The 14,475-nt window shown below is 40.6% G+C and overlaps 1 protein-coding gene across 2 annotated transcripts in view; it reads left to right on the top strand.

The window, feature by feature from the left end:
* SUGCT (succinyl-CoA:glutarate-CoA transferase) overlaps window positions 1-14,475 on the top strand; it is a 428,036-nt gene that overhangs the window by 171,012 nt on the left and 242,549 nt on the right. For both annotated transcript variants that reach the window (XM_060781587.2, XM_067470175.1), the window contains exons 10-12: window positions 2,965-3,036; window positions 5,080-5,177; window positions 11,557-11,659. In XM_060781587.2, the coding sequence (XP_060637570.2) occupies window positions 2,965-3,036; window positions 5,080-5,177; window positions 11,557-11,659 (273 nt within the window). The remainder of the gene's footprint in view (window positions 1-2,964; window positions 3,037-5,079; window positions 5,178-11,556; window positions 11,660-14,475) is intronic.

Below are 14,475 nucleotides of genomic sequence, written 5' to 3'. Positions count from 1 at the left end.
GTCCACTGTTCCAGTCTTGAACCAGTTCATGGGGTCTTTGTGTAGGAGTGGAGCTGGTTCATTATATTCCATTTCCAAACTGAATTATACTGTCTGTGTAAAACTGCCTTTACAGTCACTCTGTGGAAACTTCCCTCTGATGAAAAGTCTCTCATTGTGACACTGTATCCAAAATGTGTTTGAAAAATGTAAAGGAATATCCTCTTCCAAAACCTGCCTGAGCAACTAATTTTGGAGCACAGCTCTTACTATAATTTTATAATGATGCTGATAAGTATTCTCAAAAACTTTATACATTTATTGATTTGATTTCTACCTTAACTTTTGGACAAGGAAGAGTCCAATGGCTAGGAATTTACCAGCTTCCATTTTGCTACGGCACATAGTATTGATCGGAGTTGGCCACATCCCCAAGTCCTCATTAGGCAGTTTCTTTTGTTTATTGTTCTGCATTTATTTACATACTTCTTCTTTGGAATGTTTCAACCAAACCCCCAGAGTCTTTCTAGTCATTTGCAGAACAGTGTTTGGGGACGATACATCTTTCATCTCCTCCTAACAAGCTCTGCAATTATTTCCTGGTCTGTTGCCTTTTGTCTTTAGCTCCAGAGTTCAGGACACCAACGTTGTGTACTATTTTGCATGTAATTTATGTCATGTTCCTGGATCTCCTATCATAAATGTTCATTCTCTGCAGACAAAAGTCCCACACACAGAAAGACTTTTGCCTCATATGAAATTAATGTTATTGCGCTAATGTAAACTGAGTCACTGCAATGGACAGCAGTTTATCAAAACAAAATCTCATTAAAATCTGTCTGCACTTTGCCCTCCATCTCCTTTGTATCATAGGATAGTGGAGCTTTCTGTGACCGAGCAGTAACCTGTAGTAACCTGCAGTGTGTGTGTACATCCAAAGGCCATGAATGAAACCGTTGTTGGCATTCTTCAGTGTTGGCCTTGCTGTGCTAATAATAGTTGAAAGTTTCTGCTTTATCAGCAACAATGCCTAGCAAATAATCAGCTGTTTTTGTATTGTGGAATTGCTGCTTTGCTGCAGAAATGGGTAAATTTCATGCTGATAGACACTGCTGCATTTATTCGGATACTACTATTGACTAAAGAGGACATGGCTGTTGGGTTTTTCTAATTACATTCTAGCATTTCATCCTTTTTCCCACACATGCCCCAAAGCCAGTGAAGCAAAAACATTAATGACTGGGTCCTTAAATGTATAGTGACTCCAGCACTATAGAGTGTGAACATAAGTCGGATGCTGCTGTGTGGTCTGCCCTGCATTTGCAAAGTAATAATTGACAATAGACACACAATTGTGCATGCATTTCTCTTAATGGGATCATCAAGGATGTTGCAAAGACTGTACAGAAGCCTTATCTCGATGTGTCTTCCAGCATTTTGTGTTTAATGACTGTAAGCATGTGCTGTGAGGCGGAATTGATCTAAGGTTGAAAAGCTATGTTTGTTTTGAGTATGTCTTGGCTATGGTTTCCTGGAAGCAGGAACTGGGCATCTTTTTTAAGAGGCAATGCTGAAGGCAATATGTAAAAAGGGATGTCTTGCTCATTGTATCCACTGATCCCACTTCCCTTTCTGCTAAACAAATCTACCAGGTTTTTGTAATGTGTCAAAGCCGTGCAACCTGGGTTGTTGTAGGTTTTCCGGGCAATATGGAAATGTTCTAGAGGCATTTTCTCCTGACGTTTCACCTGCATCTATGGCAAGCATCCTCAGAGGTAGTGAGGTGCTTGCCATACCTCTGAGGATGCTTGCCATAGATGCAGGTGAAACGTCAGGAGAAAATGCCTCTAGAACATGGCCATATAGCCTGGGAAACTTACAACAACCCAGTGATTCCGGCCATGAAAGCCTTCGACAATACACCCTGCAAACCTGTTTGACCACATCAGGTTAAAATAAACATATCTGTAAACCACGGGAAAAATTAGGTTGTAGGTTTTTTTGGGTTATATGGCCATGTTCTAGAGCAGTAGTTCTCAACCTGTGGGTCCCCAGTTGTTTTGGCCTTCAACTCCCAGAAATCCTAACCACTGGTAAACTGGCTGGGATTTATGGGAGTTGTAGGCCAAAGTACCTGGGGACCCACAGGTTGAGAACCACTGTTCTAGAGGCATTCTCTCCTGATGTTTTGCTTGCATCTGTGGCAAGCAGGTGAAACGTCAGGAGAGAATGCCTCTAGAATATGGCCATATAGCCTCCCAAAACTACAACCTGTTTAAGGAGCTCCATTGGCTGCCGCTCATTTTCCGGTCCCACATTTTTTGACCCAAATTTTAGGCAAATGTGTGATTTTTTAGTTAAATCATGACAGCAATCTGACAATGCCAGGTAAATGTCCTGTTGTTGTTGTTGTTCATTCGTTCAGTCATCTCCGACTCTTCGTGACCTCATGGACCAGTCCACGGCAGAGCTCCCTGTCGGCCGTCACCACCCCCAGCTCCTTCAAGGTCAGTCCAGTCACTTCAAGGATGCCATCCATCCATCTTGCCCTTGGTCGGCCCCTCTTCCTTTTGCCTTCCACTTTCCCCAGCATAATTGTCTTCTCTAGGCTTTCCTGTAAATGTCCTACCATATGACAAATCATACCTGTGTATACCTGCAAACTGTAAATCAAGGAGAAGATTTACTTGTTCAATGATTTCTTGTGACAAAGCATTTGGAAGTCCAGGTTAATTTATATTTTGAGCTTGCTTTTTTTGAATATAGTTGGAAGGGGTCCCATGGGCCATTAAGTCCAATTCCATCTCAATGCAGATTCTTCAGCTAAAGCCTCCTGCTGCCTCTTTTGAAGATTTGTTTTCAACATTTTTTAGCATATGAATACATTAATTTTGAGAGAAAGTAACACTGAATCATGTTTGGTGGGATGAGAGAAGAGGATTGTGAAAATTGCATCAAAATGAATGGTTTCTTACTGTTTTTTAGGGTTTCAAAACAAAAGATGGCTATCTTGTGGTGGGAGCTGGAAATGATCATCAATTTGCCACTGTTTGCAAGGTAATGGAATGTAATTAATAATTCATTGGGTGAAAGATCAGGATGCTGTGTACATATACATGAGATAGCCTGTCCCATGAGCAATATAGATTAATTAAGATGATGTTGATTCTCATGTAATAGAAAATTATGGGACATGTTGCAACTTCTTACAGATCACTCAATATATGTCGTCTGGCAGTACAACATTTGTGTTTTTAAAAAACCAATACCAAAATTGTTTGTGATCATTTTAAAAATTCCTTTTGTACAATATTAGTTCTGGGTTTCAGATAGGTTTATTCTTTGTATATGGATGTTTGCACATTTGGGAGCAAAATACCCCAAAGGCACCAGATTTTATCTGATCTGGGAAGCTATGCAAGATGCGTCCTAGTTAGTACTTGGATGGAAGATTTCCAAGAAATACTTGGAGCTTTAGCAAAACCACTTCTAAGTATTTCTTTCCTAAGCAAACCTTATGAAATTCATGGGATAGCCATAAGTGCTATTGTTAATATTTTTAATATCATTCTGTTTTCCTTGGCTTTTAAAAATGGAGTGAAAAAGCAATATATGAGTAAAATTTTGCATGTGTCTTTTGGAATGCGAACGTAGATTGCATGTTAGAGAAACAATGTGTAAAGAGGAATAGAAAATTGCTCAGGTGGTATCTGGCCAGCTAGATTGGATGGAGCTTATCCACTAGTAGGCCACTGAAGGTGAGAACAATGACCTCATCATATTTACCTAAATGAGTGTCCTACGATGCCTCCAACCTGTCTATTGGACAGAGCCTCACGCCAGCCATCACACAACATCATGATGTGGTTAGCGTTGTTGAGAGGGAGCTGCGTACGGGGCCAGGCAAGGTGGGATGCTTTACCTGATCTTTGTGATGAGGCCCCAAGTCAAACTATGACATTTTGCAAACATTCCCATTTTTGGGTAGTGTGAAGCTCCTGACCTGAACTTTCTGGAGAAAGAGTCACCATGGACCACTAACCTTCTTACCTATTACTAGTCATCCCCTGTCACGCGTTGCTGTGGCCCAGTCTGTGTATATGTGTTTGTGTCTATATATTTGTGTATATGTGGGTATATATGTGTGTGTGCATATATGTGTGTATATAATTGTGTATTTGTGTAAATGCATATTGTGTATATGTGTGTGCTTGTCTATATGCATATTTGTGTGTATGTGTATATGTACATATGTGTTCATGTGTGTGTGTGTGTGTGTATATATATATATGTATGTGTGATTGTGTGTGTGCATGTGTATATGTATGCGTGTGTATATATGTATATTTGTGCGTGCATGTGTATATGTATATATGTGTGTATATGTGTATTTGTGTGTGTTTGGGCATATATATGTATATATGTATATATGTATATATGTATATATATGTGTGTGTGTGTGTGTGTATGTGTGTGTGTGTGAGAGAGAGAGTCCATGTGTATATGTATATATGGTGTATTTTGGGTTTTTTTTAAAGTCTGTTCCGCTGGGGTTGTGTGTTTAGGGGTGATTGACACTCGTTGGACTGTTAGGTGTATTGTGTCCAAATTTTGTGTCAATTTGTCCAGTGGTTTTTGAGTTATGTTAATCCCACAAACTAACATTACATTTTTATTTATATAGATTATTACCTGCTCTGAATTTGAGGTCATTTTTCTGGCTACACCTTTGCCTGAAAGGAGAATGCTAGTGTCTTGGACTAGCACTGATTGGACCTCAGATTATTCATAAGAATCATGATCTCAGAAAGGGCCAAGTGCAGGCACAAATCCCAAAGGAATTGTCCTTTCCTGAGACATTTTCAATGAAGGACATGATTACTTTACTCTCAGCATTGGTATAGTGGACAAATAATAGAGACTATATTAAATAAAGTGTGTACAGCAGAAGAGGAAGAAGCTGGATAGTTCAGGAAATAAGCAAATTTACTTATTAGAATGCTCAGACTCTGAATCTTTTCTGCTGATCAAGTCTCACAAACCTCTGTGATTTAATAGGATTAATAGGCTACTGAATACATTTTTTTCCATTTCATGTAGATCCTGAATTTGTCTGAAATCAGCCATGATCCCAAATACAAAAATAACCAGCAGCGAGTGCTAAATAGGAAAGAACTTATTGACATCTTGTCAGCCAGGTATACTTCCCTGTACAATATTAATATTTGTAAATGTGTTTGGAAAAATTTGCCTTTCTTGCCTGTATCTGACTGTAACATATTTTTAATGTGTAGACATTTCAAAAGTACTGTGAATTGTATTGTGCCCATCTTTTAATTAAAGTACAAGATTTCAACTATTCCACCAAAAGATTTTTCTTAAAAAAATCTCATCTAGGGCAGGACTACGTCTATTTCTTTTTACCTATACTTCTGGTCTGTGTTATTATTTTTTTTGTTTTTTACCTATTATTTTTTATGTACATCAAGCCTCCACAAGGGGCTAATATTTAAATAACCTAACATCTTAAGCCCACTTCTCCTCCCTCCACACATGACTGGCTACAGCTTCTCACATGACCATCAGTTTGCCCCACATTTCACAGAATAAATGGGCCACATGTTGTGCTAGTCAGTCATAGGCAAAAGGCAGTGGAGAGGAGGTGTGTGAGAGGCAAATGGGGATGTGCCCCTGGATTGGACACCTCCCCTCCTCTTAGCCTTAGGTTGGACGTCACAAACATTCGTATAGTTACTTTAAGCACCACAATTTCCTTCCACAGTTCTCAAAACATTTTGTTTTAATAGAGTTTAGCTTGTTTCTTAGATTCCTAAGTACTTTTTTGTCAGCAAGACAATTTTTCAATGTTTAAGGCCAATGTCCTTCACCAGAGCTGCTTGAAATACTCCATCTTTTATTCCAAGGTGCATCTACATTATAGACTAAATGCAGCTTGACACCAGTTTAACTGCAATGGCTCAATGCTACAGAATCATGGGAGTTAGTTTTACAGGGTTTTTAGTCTTCTGTGCCAAATAATGCTGGTGCTCACTTCCAAGCTGCATCTACATTATAGACTAAATGCAGCTTGACACCAGTTTAACTGCAATGGCTCAATGCTACAGAATCATGGGAGTTAGTTTTACAGGGTTTTTAGCCTTCTGTGCCAAATAATGCTGGTGCTCACTGTGGAAGTGTGAATTTTAATCTACAGTCATGTATAATTATAGGTAGGTGTTTAAAGGGGTATAATAGGGCGATGATAGCCAGCTTGACTCACTCTGAGATGAGTTGCCATGGTAAAAGGAGAGGAGCCAACTGCCACTTGGCAAGAGCAGGCATTTTAAATAGTCAGTCTGTGGTCAGAGATCAGCAGGGAAAGCTGGTTCTACTGTGTTGAGAATCAGGAAGGTTTAGGCTTTTAGCCTGTGTGGTTTAGATAGGCCAAGTCAACTTATTTAGATTAGTAGTTAGGGTTTGAGTAAAAAGGGGAAGAGAACCCCAGTAAGAATCTTTACTGTAACAGAGATAACAGAGGGAAAGAATAGGCTAGTACTTGGAGTGATCTGTTAAGGAAAGAAACACATTTTGAAGGAAATAAGTTAAAAACCTGTCTAGTGGAAAGAACAGCCCTCTTAAGAGTTGTTTTATGAAAGGTTATAAATGTAACCACTAAAGGAATGTACCTCTAGGAGTTAAGAAACATCGAAACCATTAAGCTTCTATACTTCAATAAACTTATTACAGTTTCTCCAAGCCTCTGTTTCATATATTTTCAAGTCAAGCCGCACTACACATTAAAGGAAGACAAACAAAATATTACAGCTAGTGGCTGTGTTATCGATTTTGAAGATTCATTACAAATTGTAGGAGACCCTGACAAGTTAGTAACGTCCCTACAACTGGTGGCGTCGTTACACTCACAACTCCCATAATTCCATAGCATTGAGGCATGGCAGTTAAACTTGTGTCAAACTGCATTAATTCTACAGTGTAGATGAACTCCTGGTTATCTCTATAGACATTTTCTTTATTTCCAGAAACATGGTTCTAAAATTCACAAGTGGCCATCAGTAATAGAACGTCTTGTTTGAAAAAGGTTCTTAAATCATTACAATGTCTTTAAAATTCTCAATGGTCCTAGGTTTATCTTCTCTGTTTCAAATTCTCCATATGTATTTTCTTTCAAATATTTTCTATGGAACGTGGCATAGGTTCACTTAATGCTTTTGCAAATTATCCACTTGGGATTTTCATGTATTAGTAAAGGTAACGGTTTCTCCTTGACATTAATCTAGTTGTGTTCGACTCTTGAAGGTGGTGCTCAGTTCCATTTCTAAGTGAAAGAGCCATCATTGTCCGTAGACACCTCCAAGATTATGTGGCCGGCATGACTACATGGAGTGCCATTACCTTCCCTATTGATCTACTCACATTTGCATATTTTCAAACTGTTAGGTTGGCAGAAGCTGGGACTAACAGCGGAAACTCACCCTGCTCCCCAGATTTGAACCGCCAATCTTTCGGTCAGCAAATTTAGCAGTTCAGCAGTTTAATCCACTGTTCCACCAAGAGCTCCATTCATACATGCACACACACACATACATACACACACACACACAGCCAGAGCTGGCTTTTTCTCAGTTGTCACTCTCAGTCTCTTTGGTTCTTCTCTTCAGATTATTTGCCAAATACATGTTTACAGAACATCTCCAAAATCCTCAGGAACCGCAAATGCTGCCTTCAGAGACCTATTCTATCCTTCATATTCTATTGGAAGAACATAATTTATTAACCGTCATGTTAGTTTGAATGTATCTATCACCCAATAACGAAAGACCAACTGTAACATGAATCTTGCTCCAGGATTTTGGATTCATATGTTTCCATTCCCATGCCTTGTAATTTGGCTTGTATTTGCTAATACACATCATTTGTACAACAGTCACATTTTATATGGTAAATTTTTGAAGGACAGGCTGTGTAGTCTTATTGCTGATTTTTGACAGCAGAAAAAAATGCTTCCTTGGAGTCTTTGCAACCAAAACATTGCAGAGAACACATAATCTGTCAGAAGAATACATTGATTAATATATTCTTCATAGGGTATGTATCTAGCAAGGATTCTTGAAGAAAATATGATAAATTGCCAAGACTGGCATTTGATTGTTACAATATCTGAAAAGCCAAACTAAATATAGCAATCATTTCTATATCTGGGTTTGACATGGTAATGTTTATGTGTCATTATGTTAGCTTTCATATCCCCTCCCTCTACCCAATACTTTCGTCCATTGAGGAAGATGTTATTCATTTTGTAGCTGACGTCCTCATAGAGCCAGTATACTGTAGGCATGACTGGTGGATCGAATTTATTTAATGCCTTTACACTGGTGTGTTTAGTGACCCAAATCCGCATTGCACAAAATAATCAGACAATGCCAATGAAAAGATAAGGGCTTTACGGTAAGAGAAACTGGAGATAGAACATAAAGGGCTAGCCTTTCTTTTTCTGATGATAATTTGCCTTGTCCAGTGGTCACAGCATGGAGTCCCGGAGCATTTGTTGTAACCTGTGCTAGCAGCACACAAATGTTTCTTTGAACTACTAAACAAATCTTGCGTTTTGCTGGAGGCTGCAATCCTTTCTATTGATATACTCCAAACTCCCTGCTTTTTGGCTTATTGCTAAGGTTTCACATATTCAATTCTATATTATTGTTATGTTTAGTAACACATTCACAGTTTGTCTGGACATTCTGTTGTGATCTGTAATAGTGTTTCAGCAGAAATCTATCCATATTGTTATCCCTTAAAAGGCATCCAAGCCTTTAAGATTGCAACATGGAAAAATTGATTGTGCATAATAACTTTGAGAAGTGTTTTTGCTAGTAATGGACCCGAAATTTGTCTCATCCATGTTTCCATTTCTTTCCGTCCATTTGGATGGTACGAAACGGGAAGGCCCCTCTGGAACAAAAATAAAACCAATACGAAAGGCTGGCAGGAGTGGGTACCATCTCCAAGCCTGTTTTTTGGATCAATTGCCATGTGTAGGCCCAAAGCGCCGGGGCCTGGTAGGCTTTCAGTCAGGGTCTTGATCCGTTTTGACTGAGCTTTCTGAAATTGGGAGGTCGGATTTCTTTGTTTTCGGTGCCAAAAGAGCCGTTTTCTTTCAGCCCATTTTGTGTGTGTGTGTGTGGGGGGGACACCTCACCTGTAGGCCTAAAATGTCTGGGCCTATGGGTGCAGGTTTTGGGTCTATGCGCCTGTAGCCAAGCACCAAGTAAGGAGCACTCCTTACTAAGTGCTGGGCTGCAGGCCCTGCCAGGCCTGGATGCATAGCCCCAAAGCCTGCACCCGTAGGTCCAAAGCACCCAGGCCTGTGGGTGCAGGCTTTGGACCAAAAGGCCCGGGCCTGCAGCTGAGTACCGAGTAAGGCACATCAAGCCAACCCCGACCGGGACCGCCTTCCACCTGGAAACCAATGCCTTCACTGTGGGAGAAGATGCAGGTCAAAAATAGGGCTCCACAGCCACCTACAAACCCACAAAAATACTCATCAAGGAAGACCATCTTACTCGTCCAATGAGGGATCGCCTAAATAAGTAAGTAACCGAGTAAGGAGCATTCCTTATTCGGCGCTTGGCTTCAGGCACCCTGATGCTTTGAGCCTATGCACCCAGGCAGGCCCGTAGTCAGGATTTTGTTTCGGGGGGGGGGGGGGGGCGGGCTGAGTCTGAGTGAAAGAGGGTCTACCCTAGCAAACCTTTTGTATCGTTACCCCAATACCCCCATGCATATGGGATATATTGAGCATGGTGATCAGATCATGATATGAATAAACATAACAGTTTAAATAATGTACCAGTAACGCCTTCTCGCGGACCACCATGAGAATTTCGGGGGGGGGGGCTGAAGCCCCCCAAGCCCCCCCCCCCGGCTACATGCCTGCACCCAGGCCTCGCAAGGCCTGCAGCTGAGCACTGAGTAAGGAGCGCTCTTTACTTAGTGCTTGGCTGCAGACCCTGCAAGGGCCAGGCACATAATCCCAAATCCTGCACCCATAGGCCTGGGTGCTTTGCACCGACGGGTGCAAGCTTTGGGTCTATGCACCCAGGCCTGGCAGCCCTGCAGCCCAACACTTAGTAAGGAGCGCTCCTTACTTGGTGTTTGGCTGAAGGCCCTGCCAGGCCCGGGTGCATAAACCCAAAGCTTGCTGCACCCATAGGCTCGGGCATTTTGGCCCTGCAGGTGAAGTCCCCCATCCCCCCCAAATGGGCTGAAACTAAACGGACCTTTCGGCACCGAAAACAGAAAACAAATATCTGACCTCCCAATTTCAGAAGGCTCAGTTGAAACAAATCAGAGCACTGACCGAAAGCCAGGACATGAAACCGATCAAGATTTACCCCAAATGCACATCTTAATAATATAGATGTTTGCATGTAGCATGCCAGTTTTTTTTTTATTTTATTGTACAATGATGGACTCCCCTCTGTCTTTATGTTTGATTGAAAACACAGTGAAGAAAACAATAATATGTAGTTTGGCCTTTTTTGGAGGCATCAAAATATCAGTATAAATGCATGATTATGGAAAGAATGTGAATCATGCAGTTTTTCGGATTTTGTTGGATAGCAATCCCCAGCATTATTCACCATTGGCTACTGAAGTTGCCATTCAAAAACATCTGGAGGGTGCACAATCTTCATCTCTGCTTTGCAGTGATATTCTATATAAGTCTACTCATAAGTAAACCTCAGTGAGATCAATGGATTTATATAGTCAGAATAGTATGCTTAGGACTGTAGCTTAAATGTTGATTTTTATGTATGTTCAGAAATCTGTGTGTATTACTTTTAAGTAATGTGATTCAGCACAAAGGAAGTAACATTGTACGAACAAACAACAGGAAATGTGTTTTTAATGATGGGAATATGAGAATAAAATAGGATTCGAGAAATGGCCCCAAGGAGGCAACCAAGTAAACCAAGGAATTTTGGTTAGCACAGGATACGGATAGTGTATCATATGCAAAACCGGATGATCTAGGGACAGATATTACAATCACACAACACATAAACATGTAATCAATGTTGTTATCTGACCAACAATTGTGGTTGTTAATTGAGACATGTGTTTCAGATGTAACAAGACAGAGAAGTTTTCAAGACTTTGAATTGGATCTTTGTGTTTAAAAATAGAACTTTTTCATTTATGGGGTTCTTAACCACATCACATCTATCTTTTTGTCATGAAAAAAAGACATGAAATAAAAAAAATGTGATGCTCATTATTGTAATTAAGAATGGAAGGAAATGTACTGGCATATATATGCAACTACTGATAATTTTGGTTTGCATCACTGCTGTATTGCATCAGAAAATCAGATAGAATTGTAAGTCAGTCTAACCATGATTTTTGCCCTAAGGCTTGCTCCCTGGGTTTCTGAGGAACATGTGCAGAACATTTTTGCTACATCACTGACTGCTTTTAAAGAAGTTGACTTTTTAGTGTATAATTCATTGGCTGAAATGAATAGTTCAAGCCACATGCTTCTTTATTTATCTTTAGATTCTTGGAAGAAGAGACCACCAAGTGGCTCGAACTCTTTGAAGGCAGTGGTGTCCCATATGGCCCAATCAACAGCATGAAACAGGTGTTTGCCGATTCTCAGGTCAGTCTTTTTGGATGTATTTAAATATAGTGTTGGTTTAAAGGTACTGAAGGTATGGCCTCTTTTTCATACATCCAACTCTTTTTGATGTTACCATACAAGTAATTTTGACCATTGATTATGATAAAATCAGCAGAGTATGTTGGCATTTTTCAACATCAGATCTTGGGAAGAATTGATTCTTTTATGGTACCCACATGATTTGTCAATGTCAGGCCTTGAATCACATCCTGCCTACAATTTAGCAGTCCGAACAAAACCATGCTTTGCAGTCTCTGGAGTGATTTAGGACCTCATCACATGTAGGAATATCCTCGTATCTATACATTTTTAAAACAAAGCTCCGCAATGGTGATCACATGACACAAAGCTACTCCCAAGGGTTGCTTGTTGGTCCCTTTTTTATTTCATAATAACACCGAGTTTTGAGAGTCAGATCTCTATCAGCTCCAATTGTCTCTATGTGCATGGAGGCAGCAAAACACAGGAAGTCTGACTTGGCCATGGTGGCGTTTGGTGGGGACATGGGACAGGACCTTTTCTGTGGACAGGCCTTTTGCTGGGGGGGGGGGGGGGGTAGGGGTTCAACCCCCCCCCCTGAAATTTTTCAGGTTAAAAATAAAACTGGTTTACTCATGAATTTTAACTGGTTAACCAAATACCCATGCTAAGTCTATGAGACGCAAAAAATTAAGACTCCCTCCAGAACTGCAAGCACTATTTCAAGCACATATTGACAATTTATTCACACTGTCATTACTTGCAGCAATAGCCGATGTAGCGAAGCAACCAAGTTGTGGGGGGGGGGGTGTTGAATGCTCTCATTAAGGAGGTCAGACTTGGTGGAGGTGGTTGACAGGGGCGGAGCTGCAGGCTATTGAAGGCTGCTTTGCCCCTGCTGTGTTCTTTGCTTTAGCTTGAGCTAGGAGGCAGGTTTCAACCCCCCGTGAAATTTTCAACCCCCCCCCCCCAAATTTTCAACCCCTCCCAAAAATTTTTTCTGGCTATGGCCCTATCTGTGGAACTCCCTCCCAAATGAAATTAGATCTTCTACATCCCTCTTGACCTTTTAGAAACAAGTGAAATCCTGGCTATGGGATCAGGCCTTTGTAGATTAGGTTGACCTGCTGATGTGATGGCTTTTATGGAACCGACTGACTGCTCCTTGGACGATGACGTAAATCGGCAACTGTTGACCGTTTGATTGTGTTTTAGACTGTTTTATTGCTATATTGTTATTTAAATTGTATATTTATGTTTTGGTTATGGGCACCATGGGGTGCCGGTTTGTTATCCGCCCTGAATCCCTCTGCAGTGGTCAAGATAGGACGGGGTACAAATGACCTGAATAAATAAACGGTTGGGAGTTTTCTGAGTAATACCATTTTATATTTGTGGGCAGTCTTTACACTTTCTCTCAATTTCTCTCTTGCTGCCATTACTCTGTGAGGACTAACCCTTTGAATGAAATTTTTCCTTTATTTTTAAGGATATTCAGAAATCACTCAGTGTTTATTGCTCAATGCATTGACATTAGCCTCTTTCCTTTAGAAGTAATTCTCCTTTTGAAATAATTTTCAAGTAATTTTTGATGTAGTTTTGGCGTAATTTATGAGGTATATACCGTGTGTGGTACAGTTCAATAGAGAAACAGTCATTTTGGGAGAATGTTTCAGTAGGGAAATGTCCGGAATGGCAGCAGCACTTTTTCTTGTCATTTTTCTGTCTTCCTCTGCAGGGGGTTGTGAATGGGACGGATAGATGTAATTAGTTCAGCGGGTGGCAGCCAGATTAGTCACCGGAGCGTCATACAGGGAGCATACCATCCCTCTGTTATGTCAGCTCCACTGGCTGCCGATCCAGTTCCGAGCACAATTCAAAGTGCTGGTTTTGACCTACAAAACCCTATACGGCTCTGGCCCAGCGTACCTGTCCGAACATATCTCCTTCTACGTCCCACCTCAGAGTTTGAGAGGAGGTTCTGCTCTCGATCCCACCTCTATCATAAGTGAGATTGGTGGGGACAAGGAGCAGGGCCTTCTCGGTGGTGGCCCCTCACCTGTGGAATTCACTCCCTGGGGAAATTAGGTCATCGACATCCCTCCTCTCTTTCAGAAGGAAATTAAAAACATGGTTATGGGACCAGGCTCTTGGGCAATCTGGCGGTTAGATAAGGACAATGATGACCAGAACCGAGAGTACTTGACAATGTGGAATGAATTTACAGACTATGAGATGGCGAACGCTGAGCATTAGATTGTTTTTATTGATTTTAATGTATGGACTAACTGTCTTAATTGTTATAACAATGTTTTATCCATTGTTATGTTTATGTTGGCATCGAATTGTGCCTTTTGTAAGTCGCCCTGAGTCCCCCCTCGGGGGTTGAGAAGGGCAGAGTAGAAATGTGTGAAATAAATAAATAAATAAATATGGGAGACAAAATTCTCCATTTTATTAAAACATGGGCTACCACTAAACACTATGGTAAGGTCTGGTTAAACCTGCATTATTTGTCTAATGTGATGAGTTCCTTGATCTCTGCGAATCTGAAACCATAATTCTGCATCGATAGCATGCCTTCTGGATATTCCTGAATAATTATCATACTTTACCTATGAAACTTTATATGTGAAGATATGGCAGAAAAGAGTGTTGAAAGCCAATATCTTTGACGTATTTTTGCATCAGTAAGACTTGGCTATCTTAAAAGCCGGTGTGCTTTTTCTTAGTACGTGATGAGTTGCATGACTTTAATGCTAAATTATTCCATTTTCACCACTGAGTAAATTTTCAGTGATTAAATTACTGTAATG

The sequence above is a fragment of the Anolis sagrei genome, chromosome 6 (assembly GCF_037176765.1).
Source record: "Anolis sagrei isolate rAnoSag1 chromosome 6, rAnoSag1.mat, whole genome shotgun sequence".
Lineage (NCBI taxonomy): Eukaryota > Metazoa > Chordata > Lepidosauria > Squamata > Dactyloidae > Anolis > Anolis sagrei.
This window is presented reverse-complemented; position numbering and strand designations above follow the sequence as displayed.